We start from the raw sequence: 22,305 nt of genomic DNA on the forward strand, positions 1-22,305 counted from the left end.
CGGGTGAGGCGGCGCGCATGCGCAGCGCCCCCCCGCCCCGGCCCGCGGCGCTGCCGGAGGCGTGTTCGCCCGGTGCCGGTCCCCGTCCCTGCTGTGGCGCCCATGTCGCGGGCGGGGGGCGATGGCATCGCCGTGCTGGAGCGGGCCGGGGCGGAGACGGTGAAGCGGGCGGTGGAGCTGGACCTGGCGTCTCGGTTCCAGGAGTCGCTGGTGTGCTACCAGGAGGGCATCGACCTCCTGCTGCAGGTGGTGAAAGGTACCGGGCGGGTCGGCGGCGGCGGCCGGGCGAGGGGCGGTTTGGCAGCCGTTTATTACAACCGTTGAGGCGGTTAGTTGTTACACACACCCCGGCTCTGTCGGAGGCCGCCAGCCGGGGGTGTTTTTGAGGAGACACGAGCCGTGTTTGGCGCAGGGGGCCGGCCCCGGTCCCCCGTCGCCTCACGGGGAGGGAGAGGAAAGCTGGCGGTCTCTCCCCGGGGGACCGGGGGCCAGGCAGGGCTCAGCTCCCCGCGCTTCCCCCGCCTCGAGGAGAACTGGCCTGCGTGCTTTTGATTCACAGCCACGAAAGATGAGGCAAAAAAGCGCAGTTACCGGCAGAAAATATCTGAGTACATGACCAGAGCTGAAGACATTAAAAAACACATTGAAAAAGAGAAACAAGGTATGGAGCTGTGATGTACTCGTTCGCATTTAAATACCTGTTATGTGAACATTCTATAGGCGAGATGGTTAACATAGGAATTACATCATGATCTTTTCCTTTCAGACGGCAAATACCATAAGCAAATCAGGATAGAGGAAAATGCAACAGGTTTTGGCTACGAAAAGCTTTTCCAAGAGTACCTTACTGAGATTGTTTCTGAAGTTTGGGTGGAGGACCCGTACATTAGGCACGTTCATCAGGCAAGTAGATATTCAGTGTAACTGATACAGATGTAAATGCTAAAAAAATTCCAAGTTACTAAATTAAATAAAACTTTTACAGTTGTATAACTTCCTACGATTCTGCGAGATGCTAGTTAAGGGGCCATGCAAAGTGAAAACAATCCACCTCCTCACTTCCTATGATGAAGTAAGTGTCTAGATTTTGGTTTCTGTTTCCTTGTACTCGGGTGATACCACATGCAAATATATATACACACACACACATTTATTTTTAAATATAGATTTATTCTTACTTAACAGTACTTGTTAGACTGACGCTCTGACACCTTCAGCAGAAAACGCATATGAAGAGCAAAATAAAAATATGATAGTTGAACATAAGTAATTTCATAAGTTCAGAGTTTCCTGATAACGAAAAAATTCTTGGTAAGCAGGATCTTAAATGGAAAAGATATTTTTGTGAAAGCTTTGTTGTGGAAAATCAGAACCAAAACATCTGTTGAGATACATTTTTTTCCTCTTCCAACAGCTGTATGTAGTTGTCATTTTAGAGGTTTTGATGAGCTAAAACCTCTCAAACTATCACTGCATTTATTTTGGCTCAAATAGTGACACATATTTAGTTTCAAGGGGCTGAGAGTGAGCTCCTCCTCCACATCCCTTAGCAAGTGTACCTGTAATCTGTCTGCTTTTTATCCTGTCTTTGAAACTGCAAATCTGCCTTCATCCAAGTGTCTTTCTTTGGGTTTAAGTTATTACTAAAAAGGTTTTGTTGGTGAGTTTAGGAAGAAGTGACCAAAAGTAGAATATATGGTAAAAAAAAAAACCTGCCACGTTATTTTTACTTTTAACAGGGCAGTGGGAGGAATCAACAGATAAGTGGCTTGGAAGAAATACAACAATCATTGAGGAATTATGGAGTAACACTGAATATTGCATTTTCATCTTCAATACATGATCGAGAAATTAGGTGGGTGATATAAAAAAAGCAGCGAATGCCAGTTATTTGAAGTCAAACTACTTAACCCTAACTTCTGAGAAAATTTCTAATTACAGCTGTGGTTAACAAAGTGGAAGGCAGCGGCCCTCACTCGGTAAAATCAGCCCTCCGTAGTTTCATGTGTTCTAACTGTGAACATAATAGTAGATGGCTTTTTATACAGAACAGTATCTTCCATGGTTCATACAGGTATCGGTGACACTAGGAAATAACTGTGATCGAAACAAGAAGCTTGTGCGTCGTGTGGATATAACTGGGTTTTTTATTCAACGTACTCATGGTTTTCACATTTGTGAATTTTTAAAACAGATTCAACAATGGATGGATGATTAAGATTGGAAGGGGTCTTGATTATTTTAAGAAACCACAGGTGAGAATGCTTTGATCTCTTTAATTAACTTATGTTGTAGAAGAGCTCATTCTGTGCTCACCATATCAATTCTGTTAATTTCTGCAGGGTCGTTTCAGCATTGGATACTGTGACTTTGACTTGCGACCTTGTCATGAAACAACAGTGGACGTCTTTCATACTAAACATACAAAGAAGATGTGATCGGATATGACTGCTTTTAATGAGTGTTTTTATAAGCATAAAAATGTAAGACTAGAAGATGCTGCTTGAGTCCAGCTGTCCACCCTCGGAAGCAACTCTTCTAAGAATTTAGTCCAGCACAGCTTTTATAATCTATAGGTTTAAGAATATTTAAGACTTTTCAGTCTAAGAAAACCCAACTGTACAATTCCTCCACTGTACTTCTCCCATAATCTTAATTAATACAATCCATGTCTAAATTTGATCTTGATTTCATAACAGACCCTTAATACTGTTTCTCAAAGGCCTCTTTGCTGTCATTTCTATTTTTCCTATTAATTTTGCCTTGAGCAAATTTTTTTCTTTATATCTTTAATTGACCACCTCACAAACATTTGAAGCTGGGCTGCTACGTCCTCTTTTATAAGCAGCCTTATTTATTTCCTTTAATTCCTGTATTCTACTCATGAGTACTGTTCTGCTGTGTTTTAGTCAATCCTGTAATACCTGATTTCACAGACTTTACTAGTAACCCCAAATCTAACATTCCATTTTCCAAGCTCCTTGCATACCAACATTGTAGTGTTCAGTATACAGACATTTTAGGGTCGTCTTATGTGTCTCTGCATGATGGATTTTGGGCTGGAAAGGATGCAAACAGCTGTATTCTCTTCCCTGTCACTCCTATGTGTTCTTTTATTCTGTGATGTATGGTCATACACCTGATTTCCATCCTTTGCATCAGGCGTGGAAAGGTTGTACGATCCTCTCCCAATCTTTTTCCCTGACTTGCAAGTTTAATGTCCTTCCAGCTAGTCATGCCAGTCTGAACTGCAGTAAGCTATTTCCCTGCTACTAAGATAGTCCCCTAAAAAAAAAATAATTGATTTTTAACTTCTTCCAGAAGTTGGATACCCTGAAACTTTCTTCTTAATAATGATTCTAAGGAATATGTTAATTGGAAAAAAGACAAAGTCTTTTCTTGTCTTCCCTTCGTCATCTGGAAAGCAGAAGGTATCACCTGAGCTGCTGCTGCTTTTTCTCCTAATACAAGAGTTCTTGATCATTGTCAGCAAGAGTCTGGCAAAGCCATATATTCTGACATGAAGAACAGGCAGTGACCTCTTTTGCAGGTCCCATCAAAATCTTTTCAGCCTCAAGACTGATAGGTGCCTTACGCTTTCTGCATCTTGTAATACAATATGCCTCCATATTCTAGTAGCATGTTCATTGCTAGAACTTTTTCACTCTCCTGTGTTTCTTTTTCCTGATGGCTGGTGTATTCCATTATCCTTTTTTTATTACTTGCTTTATTCTTCTTTCACCTGTCATCTAATGCTGCTATTCTTTTACTCTTGCCTCTAACACAACAAATCTGTTCCACAGCTGTCAAGAAGAAACAGAGCTGGTCTTTGCCTTGTTCTCTGGCTCACAATTTGCCAGTGGTCTGCCTTCTTTATCCTTTTGCATAATAATGTCTCAGCTTTTCAGTGTTACATCAGCAAAAAGAATAACATGCGTGCCACAGAAGCTGTACGCTACCAGTGGTCCCCCCAGACATTCCACAGCAGCTCCCTGGGTTGCTGCTGCGATACTAGGTTTCTGGTCACTGTCATCAGTTTTATTCAGTTGTGTATAATATATGCCTATTTTTAATGGGAATAAAGGTTATTTTTTATTATTTGTAGTTTTAATCATCTGTTTGAATTCTTCTCTGCACTACATAGGGTAATTCAAGGAAGCTGGGTAATGCCTTATAGATCAGCCATTTTTGGGAGAAGGTTCCCAAAAGCATCCCATTGGCTGGATGGTCGCACTCAAAGAGTTGCAGTCAATGGCTCGATGTCCAAGTGGAGAGCAGTGACGAATGGCGTTCCTCAGGGGTTGGTATTGGGACCGACACTGTTTAACATCTTTGTCGGTGACATGGACAGTGGGATTGAGTGCACCCTCAGCAAGTTTGCTGACGACACCAAGCTGTGTGGTGCGGTCGACACGCTGGAGGGAAGGGATGCCATCCAGAGGGACCTTGACAGGCTTGAGAGGTAGGCCCGTGCAAACCTCATGAAGTTCAACAAGGCCAAGTGCAAGGTCCTGCACCTGGGTCGGGGCAATCCCAAGTACAAATACAGGCTGGGCGGAGAATGGATTGAGAGCAGCCCTGCAGAGAAGGACTTGGGGGTGTTGGTTGACGAGAAGCTCAACATGACCCAGCAATGTGCGTTTGCAGCCCAGAAAGCCAGCCGTATCCTGGGCTGCATCAAAAGAAGCGTGACCAGCAGGTCGAGGGAGGTGATTCTCCCCCTCTACTCTGCTCTCATGAGACCCCACCTGGAGTACTACATCCAGCTCTGGGGCCCCCAACATAAGAAGGACATGGACCTGTTGGAGCAAGTCCAGAGGAGGGCCACAAAGAGGATCAGAGGGCTGGAGCACCTCTCCTATGAGGACAGGCTGAGAGAGTTGGGGTTGTTCAGCCCGGAGAAGAGAAGGCTCCGGGGAGACCTTGTAGCAGCCTTCCAGTACCTAAAGGGGGCCTACAAGAAAGGTGGAGAGGGGTTTTTTACAAGGGCATGTAATGATAGGACAAGGGGTAATGGCTTTAAACTGAAAGAGGGTAGATTTAGATTAGATGTAGGGAAGAACTTCAATGTGAGGGTGGTGAGGCACTGGAACAGGTTGCCTGGAGAAGTTGTGGATGCCCCATCCTGGAGGTGTTCAAGGCCAGGTTGGATGGGGCTTTGAGCAACCTGGTCTAGTGGAAGGTGTCCCTGCCCATGGCAGTGAGGTTGGAACTAGACGATCTTTAAGGTCCCTTCCAACCCAAACCATTCTATGATTCTATGAAATGTGAAGCTTTGTGTCTTTTAACCTAGCCCAGCAGTTTCAAACATACAGGGGCAAAATAAAAAGCCACCTTAAGTATTTTAGATCAACTTTAAATTTTAGTACTTAATTGGAAATCAAAATAAAAATCTTTATGCTTTCTGCATCTTGTAATACAATATGCCTCTCTGTTCGAGTAGTAAGCCCCTATGATGTGGTCCTCTACAAGTACCATAAGAGGCAAGCATGGTCGTCCCTCTCTTGCCTGTTCATTGCTAGAACTTTTTCTCTGTTTTCTAATTAGACTATAATTCACTAGCTAAGACTGCAGATTTCCTTGCAGATCTCATGTATATGCAATATCTGTACATATGTACAACTAAGCCTTTAGTGACGTACCAGTTGGCACTGCAATTTTTACCTATAAGCCCTTTATCTGTCTCTCTGCTGCTCTGTGTTCTCTCCTATAGTAATAAAATGCTGCTGCTCTGACCTGATCAAAATTGCATTCCAGTTATTCTGCAACAGAATTTGGTGCTGTGACTTGGATTCACTCGTCGTGCTTCGCCTGGGAGGACCACAGACTGATCCCTGCCGAAGCCCCCTTGGTGCCACTCAGAAAGGTAAGGGACCATTTGAAATCCCTACTGGAGCTTCAGCCAAGGGTTGTCTGTATGGACAAGGACATTGGAAGTCAAAATGTCCTTACAGATCTCATCAGAAGTCTTTTAAGTCCACCAGGGTTCAGTCACCCTAACTTTCCACCCAACTCTTCCTTCATGCCACAGCCTCAGAAATGTGATTAGGGGAGCCCCAAGGACATAAACATCATTGCTCCTTTACTTTCTTCAGGCCAGACTGGTCCTTACTTATCTTGCCCTATTAACAGCAATATTGTTTCTTGCCTAATTGATACTGGCATTTCTCGATCCACTTTATGTCCCTCTGATTTTCCTGCAGTTCCCTTGTCTTCAGAAGTAGTAAATGCTGTTGGTATTTCAGGACAACCCACATGTCATCCAGTAACAAGCCCTTCGTTTGTAACTATCATCTGCCTCATTTCTGGATACCATGCTTTCCTTTTAAGTCCTACCACCCCAGTTAACCTTCTGGGAATAGACACTTACGTAAATTGGGTTGTGCTATATATTGTGCCCTGAATGGAATTTACCTTGATGTGGTCACACCTCGACAGGGTGAATTTATGGTTTTTTTGCTTGATGAACCTTCTACTTCAAATTTAACTAACTCTACTATTCAAGAGCGGTTTGAAGAAAGAGTTGTATAACATAAAGATATAAACTCTGTAACTGTGTCATTCGGGCAGAGTTCACATCAGCGGAGTCTGTCACTGCTACTCTGGGTTCTCTCCTACAGCTATAGCAATAAACTGCTTCTGTTTGCACCTGATCAAAATTGCATTCTGCTTATTCGGCAACAACAGTGAAATATATCTTGAGCCTTTCTTTCATAATGTTACTTTATATTGAGCTATTATTTTTATTTAACATGAAAACTGTGATTTTCAGTTCACTATTGCCTTTCATGAGCAAATTTTCTCCTAGGTGGTAACATAAGGAACTTGTTTCTCCTAGATCTGTATTTGCAAGTGTATTTCCTAATGTAGAAGTATTCCCATTTGTAGCTTAGATACCAGTACCTATGGCCGCAGCGACTCCCAGCTTTGTGCCAGGCCGTGCAGGTACAAAGGAGGCACATATGGCCTCCATCCCAGTTAGCCTCTCCTGCCCTCATCACGTAAACCCACACACTGAACTTCCTAATCCTTGCCCCGGTTTTGCACATGCATGGACAAAAGCCCTAATTCAGGGTGGAACTGCTGGACTGATTCACTACACAGCAGCGAGCTTAGCTTACTACCATGCTTGTACGGCAGAGGCAGAGGGTTGCCAGCACTCTGCAAGAAAGGACTTTGTGCTCGTTTTGGTTGGGGTAGAGTTAATTTTCTTCATAGTAGCTGATATGGGGCTATGTTTTGCATTTGTGCTGGAAACAGTGCTGATAACACAGGGACGTTTTCCTTATTGCTGAGCAGTGCTCACACAGAGTCAAGGCCTTTTCTGCTTCTCACACCGCCCCACCAGCGAGTAGGCTGGGGGTGCACAGGAAGCTGGGAGGGGACACAGCCGGGACAGCTGACCCCAACTGACCAAAGGGATATTCCATACCTTATGATGTCATGCTCAGCATATAAAGCTGGGGGAAGAAGGAGGAAGGGGGCGGCGTTGGGAGTGACGGTGTTTGTCTTCCCAAGTAACTGTTACATGTGATAGAGCCCTGCTTTCCTGGAAATGGCTGAACACCTGCCTGCCGATGGGAAGTGGTGAATGAATTCCTTGTTTTGCTTTGCTTGTGCGCGTGGCTTTTGCTTTACCTATTAAACTGTCTTTATCTCAACCCACGAGTTTTCTCACTTTTACCCTTCCGATTCTCTCCCCCATCCCACCAGGGGGGAGTGAGCGAGCAGCTGTGTGGTGCTTAGCTGCAGGCTGGGGTTAAACCAAGACAGACTTTCAACCAGAAACCAGGGGGACATGCCTCTCCACACAGCTCAGGGGCTGAGACGTGGCCTTTGGGCTGCCATCCGCAAGGAGCGGGATGCAGGCTGGGGGATCCAGTGCAGCAGCACAGCAGCAGCTTTCCATCTACCCCATCCCATCTGTGTCAGCCATTTGTACCTTCTCTGCTACAGAGCCAGTTTGGGATGTCACCACGGTTTTCCCTGGTTTAAGCAGCAATCGTGTCTGTCAGCATGGAGCAATACAGGGCTGCAGCCTATTGCAGTGGCTTACATCCTACAGTTTGGGAACCTCGGGTGCAGGCAGTGTGAAATCTAATTGCCAGCAGGTAGTATTAAGCAAAAGCACAAGATTAAACAGCTTGAATGGCTAATAAGAGAAAAATTCAGCTTGTAGAAATTAATGTTTTTTAATTTTGTTTTCAATAAATTAAATAAAAAAGCAGCACAAATTTAACTTACATTTTCAAAGTGCAAGTCACATTAACATTATCATATTGTCACACAGCAGATTCCACCTGCTGTGCAACTCATCATCTTGTGGACATACTCTTAGTAATGTTGTCGCTAGTGTAGTGGTTTCATTTGGGCAAAACTTACTGCCAGTAAGGCTCTTTACTAGTTCACTGCACAGTGTTGGTGGCAGCCACTGCTCCGGCAGATCAATGTTACAGACTTCAATCCTTCCGTGCTTTACATCCATATCTACTTTAACATCAAGAACAGAATCTTTGTAGACCATGTTAAAACAAGTGCTAACGCTGAACTTTGGTGTCTTTCCATACACCCATTCCCAGGTTTGTAGTTCTTTAGTCTTATTATTAATTCCAGGAAGCACAGTCTCATCAGCTGGATTTATCAAGGTCATATGATGATCTATTTGGTGTTGCATGGCATATTCTTCAGCAATGGCATCCAGGAGCATCTCACAAGTTAAACTAGGATCCTCTTCAAAGAGATTTTTCACTGAGGCAGGCACACTAGGAGTGGCATTGCTTTTCAGCCCTTTATAAGGACTCTTTAGCACAGAAGATAAAACAAACTTATCTGCGTTACAGAGTAAGGTACAGTGGTGATAAGCAGTTGTCCTTCCCAGCTTTGCAGCAGTACCTGAGATTTTGTATTGCCTATCTAGCAAGATGTCATATCTGTCAGTAACATGTACATCTAACTGTGGGCGCAAGGCTTTCAGCGCCTTCACAACCAGTTTCAGGTTTTCCATTCGTTCGTATTTTTTTCTGGTTGTAAAGAAAGTCAAATTGATATTGCCTAAGTCATGGTAAACTGTGCCTCCTCCACTTCTTCTCCTGGCTAGTTTTATATTTTTTTGCCTCAATAGCCTGAGGTTGCATTCCTGCCAGGGATTCTGATGTCTCCCTATTACCACAGCAGGGGAATTTCTCCAAAGGAAGAGGACCTGTCGGTTCTCTAAATTCATGTGGTCATGGATCCAGTCTTCCACAGCTAGATTTTGGTAAACATCATTAGAGACAGACTGGATAATGAGGCCTCCACTAGTTGTGCTTCTGAAGCCAGCTTTTGGAGTCCTGAGGATGCAGGATAGCTGAAGGCAGTTCTTTAAGGATGACTGGAGTACCATGTTTTTAATAACTGGACAGTAGATGGAAAGAATGCTTGATCTGAACGTGGCAAGTGCACAACCTGCTGTTGTGACAGAAATGAAATACTAGTGGCAGTCATGATGCAGTCATGCTCTTCCCAAAGTAGCAATGCTCCTGAACTGATGTGACCTACAAGGCATGTTTCTCCTCTTGAAGCTAGTGATGCTGTTCAAACCCTGTTGTGTGCTTAACATAAAAGCTGGGGTTGTCAGAGTAGCCTCTCCTCGCAGAACTTGGTGCCTGAAAGACCAAAGGAAGAAATGGAATTAAACTGTGTATTTTCCCCTCACTCAATGCAGTCTTGCTAATACAGTTTTACTTTGTGTATTTTGCTAAACTTAATTTTAGCAGTCCGGTTTTATGAGGGTTTTTTTTTCATTGATCTGTTAAGAAAAAACAGGTGCAAGACGTTCACGAGCTTGTTGGATCAGCGACGAGCCAGCCTGGCGCAGGGCTTGCTGCCATGGAGCCTGCAGCGCCCAACTGAAAGGCGAGGCAAGCCTCGCGGAGTTACCGGAGCCGGTACCATCCGCGGCCGTCCCGGGCGCCATTTCGTTCTTGGCGCAGGTGTTCTCTCAGCCACGGCGGCTCCTCCCGAAAGGCAGTGCCACAGCGACTCCCCTCGGCGGCCACCCCCCCACCGTACGGCAGCTCGAGCGGCAGCGGGCCCCGTCCCGTCCCGTCCCGTCCCGTCCCGTCCTCCCCCCGCGGGGCTGCACCGAGGCGACGCACCCCCTGCCCGCCATCGCCCGCGCACCCACCTCCCCCCCCCCGCCGCCTCAACGGCCGACCCTGCGCGCGCGGGGCGCGAGTCGCTACTCACGGCGGGGAGGGACGAGGCGGCGCTCGTGCAGGCCCGTCAGCGCCGTCGGCGGCCCCTCTGCGCTCCGGAACGCCTTCCGGTTCCCGAGGTTAGAGGTGCTGGGGGCGGGCGCCCGGCCGGCGGGGCTGCCCCGCGGTACGTGACCCTGCCGCCCGGGGTGAAGCCGGGGAGGGGAGCGGAGGCAGGCAGGCAGGCAGGCAATGCGGCGGCCCGCTGGTGGTGGAGGGCTGTAAGGGGCTTTTGCTGCTCGGGTGAGAGCTGAGGGGAGCGGGTGGCACCACGGTGAGCGGCGCGTGCGGGTACCGCGTGTCACACCGCAGCCAGGACGTGGTACAGCTGGGGGAAGTTGAGAAGGAGCGAGAATGATCAGCGGCTGTGCAACGTGCAGCTAAGTAAGTTAAGACTCTTCAGCCTCGTTAAAAAAAAGAAACAAAAACACAAAACAACAAACCTCCTATGTTAAGAGACTGTAAAATGGTAAGTGGTATTAAACAAAGTAGGTCGGTGTTGATCTTTATTGCCTCTGCCAACACAATAACTGCGAAGCATCGGATCATGGCAGCAAGAGGCAGATGCACAACAGATAAAACATGATTCTTTGTGCAAGACCCAGCTGTGCAGTTCCTCGCCACAGGATGTTCCGGATGATAGAAGCTTTCCTGAGTTCAAAGGGAGACTGAACAAGTTAACACAAATGCACAGAGGCTTGTCAAATACATAGAAACTATCCATGGCATTCGTGAAGACACAGAAACTAAATATTGATGGCATAATTCATTAACAAGCTGGAAATGGACAAAGGCTAGATAACTAAAGATGTATTGCACGCAGCAGATTGTCTTCAGAACTGCATTGATTTAAACCATTCTTAAAGTCTACCAGACCTTAGCTGTAACTATTCTTCAAGAACTGTTGTCTGTATTTAAATTTACACTGTGAGCCAACACTCAACACTACTAGTTGAAGTTTTTATCCACAGTAGTATCTATATGGGCAAATATATGCTATATACCTCTTGTTGGTGTACATGTATTCATAAAGGGTACATTGCATGCTTCTATTTCTTATTCCTGCTCAATATTGGAGTCCCAAGACATGAAGGAATTGTAGAGAAAAAGGGTGGGACAGTGGGTTGTGATAATTCACATCATAGACTATTCCTCTTGAAGAGGAACAGTTACAGGTAACTTTTCTTCTTTCCGGTTCTCGGAATAGGTGGCTTAGGAAGAAACACTAAGTTAATATCCTTATTCAGGTGAAAGAGTGAAATTATTTGAGGAAGCAGTTTGGCTTTGGGTATGAGGTCTTCATATGTTTGCTTTACCAATAAAGAAAATTGTTTATGATGGGGCCTGAATTGCCGTTACCTTCTGATTGAAGAAACAGTACAAGAATAGCTGTATTCCCTGAAAGGTGAAGGAGAAGAGAAGGCGGATATAGGGTGAAAGGCTTCAGAGATTAAAGATGTGAGCTTGGGGTTGTTTCCTACTGAAGAACTGGATCATTAAGAGCAAGACAGTTCCTTACCAAACTAAAAGAAATATGTGGGTCTAGCAGGGTGAGTAAAAAGTGACAAACAGTCACTAGATGTGTGCTGGTGGTGATTAGTGGGAGAAACAGACTCTAAAAAGAGCCTGATGTGATGTGTGCCCCAGCACTTGGCATGTTGTATTATCACATTAAAAAAAAAAGTTGGTAATTATTTTAAGCAGTTTGAAATGGGCATAATTTGTTGCTAAAGCAGACTGGTGATAACTATTCCCTGAGATGAACTATTCTGTAATGCATAGGATAAAAAGCATGTGGAATTTGTCCATAAAAATGTGTTTATTTAGTGTTCCAAATATTGGAAAGTCAACTTTTGAGGCAGTTGGCAGAATGCAAAAGTGAACCTGGGCACTGTAACGCTGGTCAGAGGAAGTGAAATGCATCTTGTGGGACTTCTGATGTTACTAAAAAACAAAAATGCTGGACCATTTGTTTCCATTTTGGCACATCACTCTTGGAAATTTGCAATGTGTCATTTTGCCACGGGGTGTCACTAAAAACATACTGTGAGCTGTTACACTCTTTCTCAACAGTGGGCCTAACCAAGGCGATTCTGTTCCTTTAATTAGAACCAGAATTTGCTAACAATGTAAAGTGTGCAGAATACTAGGTGGACACGTAAAAATGTCATGGGTCTGTTTCTGATGTGCTGAAGGATAAAATAGATACGCAACAGTAAACACCTCTCTTGAAAAATGGCTATTGTTGAAGACAAACCCAGCAACGTAATTAGAAATATTCTGGCAGTAAGCAAAAAGTATGAATTTATAAACAGGATTATGTTACATTATAAGCCAGCAGAAGATCCTGACAGAGACACTTGGAATATGGAGTCAGCCCTTGGTAGGATCCAGCAAAAACTGCATTAGTGACACTTATTCCAACATTTCTCTCAGGAAAGCAACTCTGGGTTCAATCTCTATGTGCAGGAATCCCAAAGCCATTGGGCTACTCTCCTGTGATGGAAGTCTGAGGCAAACGTCCATCTGTGTAGCCGATGTTAATTTTCACAGAGCCTCGGGCAGCAGCCTAAAGAGGATTTATTACTTTCTTCATTTGCTCTAGCAGGAGCTGAATTATGCATGAAGATGTGACTGGGGCAAGAGGGAGGAAGAAGGCTCGTGTTAGCAGAAGAGAGGTTGAACAAAGTCATAACAATGCTGCCATCTTCTTCCCTGTGGACCCAACTAACACCTTTCTAGACTTGACTTTAAAGATCCAGCTTGCCAGCTGGACTTCCACAGTAAGAGGTACTCTGGTCACCTTAGCTCTGCTGTTCTCATCATAAATCTCGAACTTGTAAAAGTCTTTAGGAATATAACATTCTCCCAACTCATTTTAGAGAGATTTTCCCCATTTTCTGTCAGTCCTTAGAATAAAAACGTCCTTGTAATGATTGGACATCTTTGTTTTTCATGGGTCAGTAAATAAGCCAGACTTACGCTGTTGCTGTGGTTTCAAGGCTCATGGCCCAGCTACCCCAAAAGCAAATCTGCATTCATGTTTTACTGCATTCACATCACTGTCAGTGTAAACTGCTTGAAATTCCCATCAGCCAGCTCAGTGACTACCCTAATAATGAGGTTAAAATAATTATTTGTTTTTTCTCTGCTGGAAACACAGGGAAGGGGCAAGTCTATCAAATTAACATTAACACAAGAAAACATCTCCGCCATGTTATGCTGGCTAACAGGACTAGTGTCCTTCCTTCTGACTCCTTAAACAGGCCATGCATTCTGTTACAGAAACACATCCTTGATGCCTGCCCTAGCCCCAACAATCGATGTAATTTGGAACAAACTATAATGTTTCCATATCTGGCGTAATTTGTCCCAAATTTCCAGGTGGGGTATCTGATACTTTCCCAATGGATAAAGTATACAAACCATGATTTATTTCTTTCTTCAGTCAGTCTAATGAGGACTGCATTATGTAGGAAACTGCGAGACTTGGAGGGTGAGGTTAATATAAGAGAGGTAGTGCAAAGCTATACTAATGCCATCTTCTATGTGGACCTAAATAATAACCTGTCTGGATTTGACTTTTAAAATTTCTTATGTCTCAACTACTGTCATATAAATCATGTATCTGCAAAATACAGTGATTATTATTTTTGCTTTTGAAAACAATCCTGCCTATGAGTTTCATTCTTTCTTTCATCAACAAAGCTTTGTTTGGTACACAAAAAGAAAAGCAACTGTTCTGCATGACATTAACAAGCATTAACATATAAGAGAGAACTCAGCATACATCACTTAGAGAAACCCATAGACATAACAGAACAAACCCAATTAAAAATATATAATTTCACTCCTAAAATGAATTTTCATGAAGAATAATTTTGGTAAAGTTATGAAAACCTGAAATGCTGTCTTTTCACATCTCTTTTGGAGAGAAACATGATAATACAGAGTCTTCTCTGGTGATTTCCGCCATAGCAAAATCAGAAAGTAAGACTTCTAAGAAATCCAGGCTGGGGAGAGGAAAAGACTTGTTTCTCTTGCTCTTTTTCTAGAAGTTAAAATCTTCCAATTTCTTCTCTGTCTTTGGATGGGGATCATATTTCAGAGGTATTACTCCTGATCTCCAAAAAGGTGAGCTCTATCCATGAGTGCTTAATAGTGGCAGCTTGCCAAAAAAACTTGTCATTCACCCAGCACTGTCTCCAGAATATAAAATCTGTCCTAATGCCTGACAGGGAAGAGAGTGCATTTTCTCTGGTTTCTCAGCTTGACTTCAGGACTACCTAAAGCAGCCTCTTTCAAAGACTGTTTATATCCGTGCCAGACGTGAGCACGCAGTAGGAGTCACGGGATTCAAACAGCCTCCTTACCCTTTTCACATCGCTTTCTTCAAAGGCGCCAGTCTTCTTGTCCCTGTCTGTGCTATTGCAAGAGAGATGTGCAGCTAGACGTGCTGTAAATAAGAACTCCTATCTTGGGGTATAAGAAGTCATTTCTCTCATATGATTTTGTTAGTGGAATAAAGAAAAGCATAATTAGCCTTGAAATATCTTGACATTTTAACTTTACAATGTTTGTAAACCAGTTAATATGTTAGTCCTAGCATTAAAAAAGAGGAATGAGTTCACACTGGGGTTTATCATGTGTGCGAAGCTAATGCTTGACACTGTCAAGAAACAAGTGTAATGTTAAAGGTAATATTTATTCTAGACAGTACAACTGGCACATATATCTTACAAATGCATATGTAAATTAGATGGGTTTTGGATAGAAGATAAGGTTTAATTAACAAAAGGATATTTTCACAAGGTTAAGTCTTTCTTGTCTAACACTTGTTCTTGTCAAGCCAGAGAGATTTTATGGCAATTGTTGGAGTTTTCATCTGTAAAAGTGTCTCCTTGGATATTAGCTTCTGAAAGAGATGAACCTAATTAGAGTAGAGGTGTTCAGCTGAGCTCCCTGAGCTCACTGTCTGTCCCAGCTGATCCGCTGTGGCAGTTTTAGAATACCCCTCTGCTCTCCTGGGGCTGGACTGACAAGGCACGGCTGCTTGGCTTTGTCTCTGAAATCGTCTGACCCGTAAGCATTGCTCGTGCTGCCTTTCCCTGTCTTTCTCTGAGGCTTTCGGATTAATCAGGGGTGAGGCCTATGCTGCATGTGTGCAGATGGGCCCAGGGAGGTTTGAATTAAAGGTAGTTAAGGGTGCTTTAAAAGCAAAGAATTCTACTCAAACCAACAATGGGAGGTGTTATTGCGTATGTCAGAGTATGCTAATCTGTGATACTCACCCACCTCCCTGTCTCTATCCCCAAATAACTATGAAGAATTGAACTATTATTTGAGGAAGTAATCTTTGTATCTGTCGAGGTCTGGAGAGAACATTATGTCACTTGAGGAGGGGCTTGGCTTAGCTCCCCCCCAACAAAGAAGCCATTCAAAAAGAGATAGCAGCAACCAGTCACTCAATATTCATTTGTACTTAAAACAAAAAAGAAATATGAGCACCTTTTCTTGACTTTAGTAATGTTTATTGAGGAACTATGCTATAAGTCATAAACATGATATCTGAAAGTTTAGTTTTCATAGATAAGAGTTACTCAAAAACCTCCCAAGATGAAACCAAGTAGAGAATAATTAAAATTTCTATGAAGGCAGTGCTCATAAATATTTATATCAGAATTAATGGAAAAAGGGTTTTACTGATAATTTTGTACAAGATTTTACAGTGCATCATTTTTTAAATGATTTTTTAGGATTATTTCTAACCTCTAGTTTTGGTTTTGCTGCTAGTATTTGTCATACACACCTGTAAGGGCAACAGGTATTATGATCATCTTTGAAAGCAAGATTAAAGAGAATAAAAGCGCAGAGACTGCATGCTTGCTACACAGAGCTACTTAGGTAAGCTGTTGTGCTGGTACTGTGCCAGAAGTTGGTACGTCCATCCCAGCTGCTTGGCTTCTGTCCTGCAGGACTCCCAGCTCGAGGAAATGGGACCGCGTCGGGGGAAAGACAATATTGTGAGAACGTAGTAGTTACGGATAGCTTTTCCTTCAGGGGGAGAGCTGGAGTCAGGGTTTCTACGGCTCTTCACAACCATCCAGACTAGCCGAGGCTTTCACTCAGCTACCTGGAAGAAGACGAACCACCTCCCGCCTTAGCTGTGCTCCCGCTGTGGAGAGCTTCGCCCCGCCGCAGCCGCGGGGAGGCGAGGAGATACCTGCTGGCGCAGAGGCCCGCGGGCTGTCCCCAGGGCTGAGGAGATAGCCCTCAGAGACGTGGCGGCACGCCCCGGGCAGGCCAAGGACAGCGCACGACTTGCCCTTCCCGCCGGCCGCCGCCTCCTGCCTCCCCCAGCCCCGCTCGGCAGGCTGAGACGGGCGGTTGGGAGAGCGCGGCAGCCCGCCGGCCGTTGCCAGGCGCCCAGGGAACGTGGAGGGAGCAGCCGTTGGGGCGTGGCGCCCCCTCCGCGGACCGGAGGGGCGGGAGCGGCGGGCGCGCACGTGGAGGGCTCCCCATTGGGCCGGGGCGGAGAGCGGGCACGGCGGCGGGTGAGTGCGCGGAGCCGGCGGGGCGGGCGGCGGCAGCCGCGGGTGCCTCACCTGGCACCGGCAAGCCGCCATGAGCGCCCGGCGCTTCCCAGGGCGCTCCCCGGGGCGCCGGAGGGGGAGAGCGGAGAGTCGCCCCAAGGTAGAGACCCGTGGGACTCGCCTCGGCGCCCCGCCCGGGTGGGGTGTGCGCCGAGCGGCCGGGGGCGAGGGGTGCGGAAGGCGGCGGCACAGGGCGCAGGGGGTGCGGGCGTTTCAGGTACTGTTGCTGTGTACACTGTGGAGAACAAGGAGTAAAGGAGCGTCTTAGACGGTTGATCGCTGAAATACTTGGAACTCAAAAACAGTTTTGGGGACTTAATCAGTCCAGAAGTTTACTAACTCTGAATTCTTTTGGTCGTGCTACAAGGCCTGCTGCAAGTGTCTTTAGCACTGCATGAAGCTTAGAGTGGTCCTAACTTGACGTTTTATCCCAGTTGCAAGGGGGTTGCACTATTGCAGTTCAGAGGATGGTGGTGAAATGTGTCAAGAGCAGTAGTTAAATCTTACCACTTTATGGCAAGCATAAATAATAGTTATTTCAGGATATATAAATATTATCATGTTTTTCAAAAAGTGCTCTTTCATAAGTTGAGTAAAAGTGAACTGTGAGTGAACAAATACTATGTATTCCATCTGTAAATTTGAGTCCTCAATGCTCAGCGAGGTACTGAAGGTACTGATAGCTTGCAGATTACTCTGATCTGTTCAGTTCCCTTTCTGGAAAGACTAGCACAGTGCATATAACTGGAGAAAGTTGTGAGTGCTTCTTTCAGAGAGAACAGAATATTAGGATGAGGTTCACCTCATCTAATTTGACATGTCAACGGTAATGATGCCTGTAATAGAGATGTCTAGGCTGTCTTTATTGTCAGAGGTACTCCTAGGGCATGATTAATTTTAGCACGAATGCCTAAAATCGATCACAGGAATCACTTTCTAGAAATGCCTCTTTGTAGATATGCAAAATTAAGTCGGCTTACTCCTAAACAAAACTATCACTTATACTGGTGCTTAAAAACACCTTGAGGCCGATGGTCAGACTGATAGTCGGTGGCAGAGATTTGATTCAGATGCGGCTGAATGTGGTAAGGAACTAACTCATTGAACCAGCTGCCCTAAATTTCCTTGAAAGTCTTGAATCTGAGCATGGAGAGAAACTGTTGTGGTCATGCTAGTGGTGATAACTTCCTGCTGGCGGGTAACTGAACGTTCATATTCTGTTGTTAGACCTGTGGCCTTCTTCCCGTATCATAACAAGAGCAGACTGTCAGGCATTGGATAGCACTGTGAGGCACTGGTGTGCTTGCCACTTGCCCTGTCTCACTGTGGCTCGTTCATCTTTCACTGAGGGACTCATTCCAGCGACCCGACTTTATCATGGTTATTCTGAGAAAGCTGCCAGAGAACGCTCTATCTTTCTCTTCCTTCTTGTATTTCAAAGTGTTCATGGATTTGTGAGGAAGCATAGGCGGCAGTACTTTCAGTTGATGATAACTAGCTTAATATCCCTATGTTCAGCTGAACTGAACAGAATTTGAACATTTACAAATGTTTCTGGCCTTGCTCTGTATTTGAGAGGATGCTGATAGGTGGAGATAATTTGTAAGTTATGTCCATGTCTCATTGTCATATATTCCTCTATTTTAATATAGCTAAAATAAAAAAAAAAACGCTTTTATGCGTCCTTTTGTGCCTAGGAAGTTAAATGGTAGCGTTCTCCTCCCCACTTCACATTACTGGAACAAGCCGTCATGAGCTAGAGCAGAATGCAATGACATGACAGGAGCGAAGGTTGTTTGTACTTTATGATTTTTTATGGCTATAAGTATTTTTTGATAGTGTGGTGTTGGTTTTTGAGTCTGTAAAGCCTTAAGTGATCGGTAATTTTGTCTGCTTAGGGACTGCTTTCATCATACAGCATTGTGAGCACAATTGTAATTAGTTAAGGTGCTCAAATTATAATTCATGTCTGTATAAAGCAGAGTAAATTGCTAAAATGATATTTTCCATGAAGAACCCTTAATTTTGTAGTCTAAACATGGTATCTCTGAGTGCTTGCCAGAACTTTCTTGGTTATCCAAGAGAAAATGAGAGGGGAAAATCATAGAATCATTTAGGCTGGAAAAGACCCTTAAGATATGATACAGGTTGGCTGTATGGAGCAACAAAACCACTTTTGGTGTAGTCAGTTGCTTGAGGGTGTAGACGTGACTCAGACTTCAATTTTGTCATTTCAAGTGTTGTTTGTACATTCAGATGCAGAGTAGGATTTAGCCTCCCTGCCCTTCATTAGCACTCCTGTTCCCACCATGTAAAGCAGGCATCGTTGTGAACTTCCTCCAGTAGTAGCAGAGCTGTATTCCCCCCAAATTTTATAACTTAATAAAAGTGCAGGATTCCCAAAACACAGATGTACAGATGCTGTCTCTGTTGCCCTTTGTGGATGCTTTTTTGTTTTTTTTAAAAACCAATCCATAATTATCACATTTTCAGGTTTATAACTGTGCTTTGTTATTAATTCAGTAGCATTAGCTGGATCAGGCTTGATGAAAACATAAAAATAAAACTACAATGAAAATAAATTCATATATTTTTCACTGACTCTCCTAATATACTTGTATGCCTATTGAACAGAAGTAGCAAAATTAACTACTACTGAATGTCACAGGACAGAGCCCACCCAGAAAGCTTTTTTTCACAAAGCATCTATCAGATCTTCCTAAATAATTCCAAATGTATTTTTGTGCACTAGTAGTAGTACCTGAAGAAAACACTCCGACTATTAGAATCAAGTGAACCTCACAGAATTCAGTATTCAGCGATACTGATTTCTCATGCATTACAGGATCAGCCTGTGCAAGCAACAGAGTTTCTGCATCACACTGTATCCATATCTTGATTATGCTGGGATTTTAGAAATCTGAGGACTCAGAAAATTGAAAAGCTTTATGAGGCAGTAATGCTACTATAGACTGAGATGTTAAGTTGATAGTGCCAAAATAATTAGCAACTTCTCGTTTCTTACAAAAAGGCCATATAATTTTTTTTTTAAAAGACAATATTGTTTCAGGAAAATTATTAATCTTATATTGATTGATTGATGAATTAGTATTAATACTTGATGTGCTACATTTCTGCTGGCCTTTGTGAAGTATGTGTGAAGGATGTGGGCCCAACTCAAAGAGCATGACTGAAGGGCATTCCTAAGATCTGACAGAACCATAGTGAATAAGGCTGTTGGAAACTTGAGACCAGGCCTGGAGACACATTCCCTCTCACAGTGCTGTGGGAGAATGACTGCAGTGGCAGCCCAGCTTGAGACAGTTTTTAGCGTAAACGTTAAGGATGAGATTCTCCATTGTCCAGAACCCTTCAGATTTAATCTGTTCGAAACGGTGCTAGTAGTGTGCGTATTTTTCGTTTGTGAATAATGTATACTGATTTTTTTTGGTTAAGCATAAATTACTACTTATTATGAAATACTCCCTGCAAATCCTTGAAGTAAAATGCTTTCTTCCTCCTTGTCCTCATAGATTGAAGATCTGAAGAAGATAAACCATGAGCTAAGGCAACGTGTCATACAACTTCTTGATAAGAAGCAAGTGGTGGAAAGTCAAGTGGATAGGTTCACCTGTAAAAATGATCATCTGTGTGAAGAACTGGCTGTAATTGGCAAGCTATCTGAGCAGCTGGAAAAAGAATTGCTATTGAATACTGCTGATAAGGAGCTTGAGGAAGCAAAGGTATCTACTTTTTAGAATTAATATTATGCAGTGGTATTTTAATGTTGGTTGCTAATATTATGGGGAACTGTGTTTTTGTTTGGGGTTTGGTTTTTTTACCTTTTGGGCTGAATTTCTAGCTTTCATCTCTGCTTTGAAGTATATTTGCTGGGATGAAGGAGGAGTAGGTTCTGGCCAGTGTGGTATTTTTCAAGTGTAGGATGGTTCAAGGATTAAAATCACGCTTGCTGTTGGAAAGAATGTAATTTCAGTGAAAACTGCTTTTGATTTCACAGGATAATGGAAAATCGGATTCTATGCACATGCAATTATATGATTTAGTAGTAGTGGTCAGATGGGAGAAAGCATATTCTTTGTTTGCCATCAGTGTAACTACATACTTATTTCTTTAGCCCATAGGTATAGTCAAACTGTCCCTGTTTTATTTAAAAGTTTCTCAGTAAGACAGTTCTGAGAAAAGGTATCCCATGCTTCCTTTTTCATTCACTCACCTGAGAGTAACTTAACTGTTACTGTTTTTCCTAATCCTGGACTGCATCTGAAAATAAAACTTTTAACTGATTCCCTTCTAGATTAAGTTTATTGTTACTAAATAGCATGTTTTCAGCCTAGTCAAACTAGAAAACATGTACAAAATGCTCCTTTGGGCTAGAACAGTTGAGCGAAAATGCTGGATTTGCACTAATGATTATACAAACTTAATGCATCTCTTGCTCTCAATTTTTTTATGGTAGATTCAAATTCGACACCAGCAGAACAAGATAAAGAACCTGGAACACACAGTGAAAACACTAAAATCTGTGAGTTAAACATGTATCCTTAATATATATATCTGTAGCTATGAAATCAGGTCATTTCCACGTGAAATTAATACTTGTACAAGTAAATTTCACTTGGTTTGTTTTCACTGATAACAGACAAGTTATAGAATGGATAAACATATCTGTTTTCATTTGTAGTTCTCTGTCTCTAGATGGATGGGAATCTGTTTCTATTTTGCAACTAGCCTGTAATAATTTTGCTTTTGAGAATCTTAATTTTTTTATAAAATTGCATATAACTGTATTGAATACCTTGTAAATCACTTGCAAAACAGAAAGAAGGAATATTTTTTATTTAAAATTTTTATATTAATGTTCTGTCTTTCTTAAGGTGTAACGATACTGTTGGAATATTTTGAAATGTATACAATGTTGTAATTGTAGAAATATTTGTCAGTGGTAAATCTAACTTAAATTAACACTTGAATTTATTAAGTGGACTCATTCACTTGCTTCCAGTATAAATCAATAGGGAATTTTTTTATGTGTTCAAGATAATAATTTCTTACTGTAATTTAGAGATTTGTCCCAAATTTCAGGGCGGTGGGAGGGGTTGTTTTTTTTTCTTTCCTGTATAAACTATTTGAGCTTATGCCACAATTCTGCAAAGAACCCCCTCTAGAAGAAAACCACTCTGACCATGTAGAGCTTACTGCTCAATTACCCTGGAAAGATTTCGATCCTTCAGCCGGAATGTTTGGGATTTGATAGCTAGATTCACTGAGAGATTTAGGTGACTAATTTATAACTTTTCAGGGATTTAAAGACCTAGTTCTGCATGTGTCTTAACAAAAATAATAAATTTGCAGAGTTTAGTATTCCCTAGGTGCTTAAACTTTCATGAGTCCAGGTATTTCCAAAAGATAGATTGTAACAGAGAGGGATTTCGTATGCAATTTTGAACTTTGGAATT

At 43.2% G+C, this 22,305-nt stretch overlaps 2 protein-coding genes across 2 annotated transcripts; one reads left to right on the top strand and one right to left on the bottom strand.

The window, feature by feature from the left end:
* The first annotated feature begins 102 nt into the window (after positions 1-102).
* On the top strand, positions 103-4,104 carry MITD1 (microtubule interacting and trafficking domain containing 1). The gene is made up of 7 exons (XM_050900869.1): positions 103-256; positions 560-661; positions 767-903; positions 986-1,072; positions 1,740-1,855; positions 2,195-2,255; positions 2,343-4,104. Exons 1-7 carry the CDS (start codon positions 103-105, stop codon positions 2,436-2,438), a joined length of 753 nt encoding a protein of 250 aa, XP_050756826.1. The 3' UTR covers positions 2,439-4,104.
* A 4,063-nt stretch (positions 4,105-8,167) lies between these two features.
* On the bottom strand, positions 8,168-10,282 carry LIPT1 (lipoyltransferase 1). The gene is made up of 2 exons (XM_050909816.1): positions 10,228-10,282; positions 8,168-9,644 (listed from the first exon to the last, which is right to left on the bottom strand). Exon 2 carries the CDS (start codon positions 9,380-9,382, stop codon positions 8,261-8,263), a length of 1,122 nt encoding a protein of 373 aa, XP_050765773.1. The 5' UTR covers positions 9,383-9,644; positions 10,228-10,282; the 3' UTR covers positions 8,168-8,260.
* Between the last annotated feature and the right edge of the window lie 12,023 nt (positions 10,283-22,305).

This window comes from Gymnogyps californianus, chromosome 1, assembly GCF_018139145.2.
Source record: "Gymnogyps californianus isolate 813 chromosome 1, ASM1813914v2, whole genome shotgun sequence".
Lineage (NCBI taxonomy): Eukaryota > Metazoa > Chordata > Aves > Accipitriformes > Cathartidae > Gymnogyps > Gymnogyps californianus.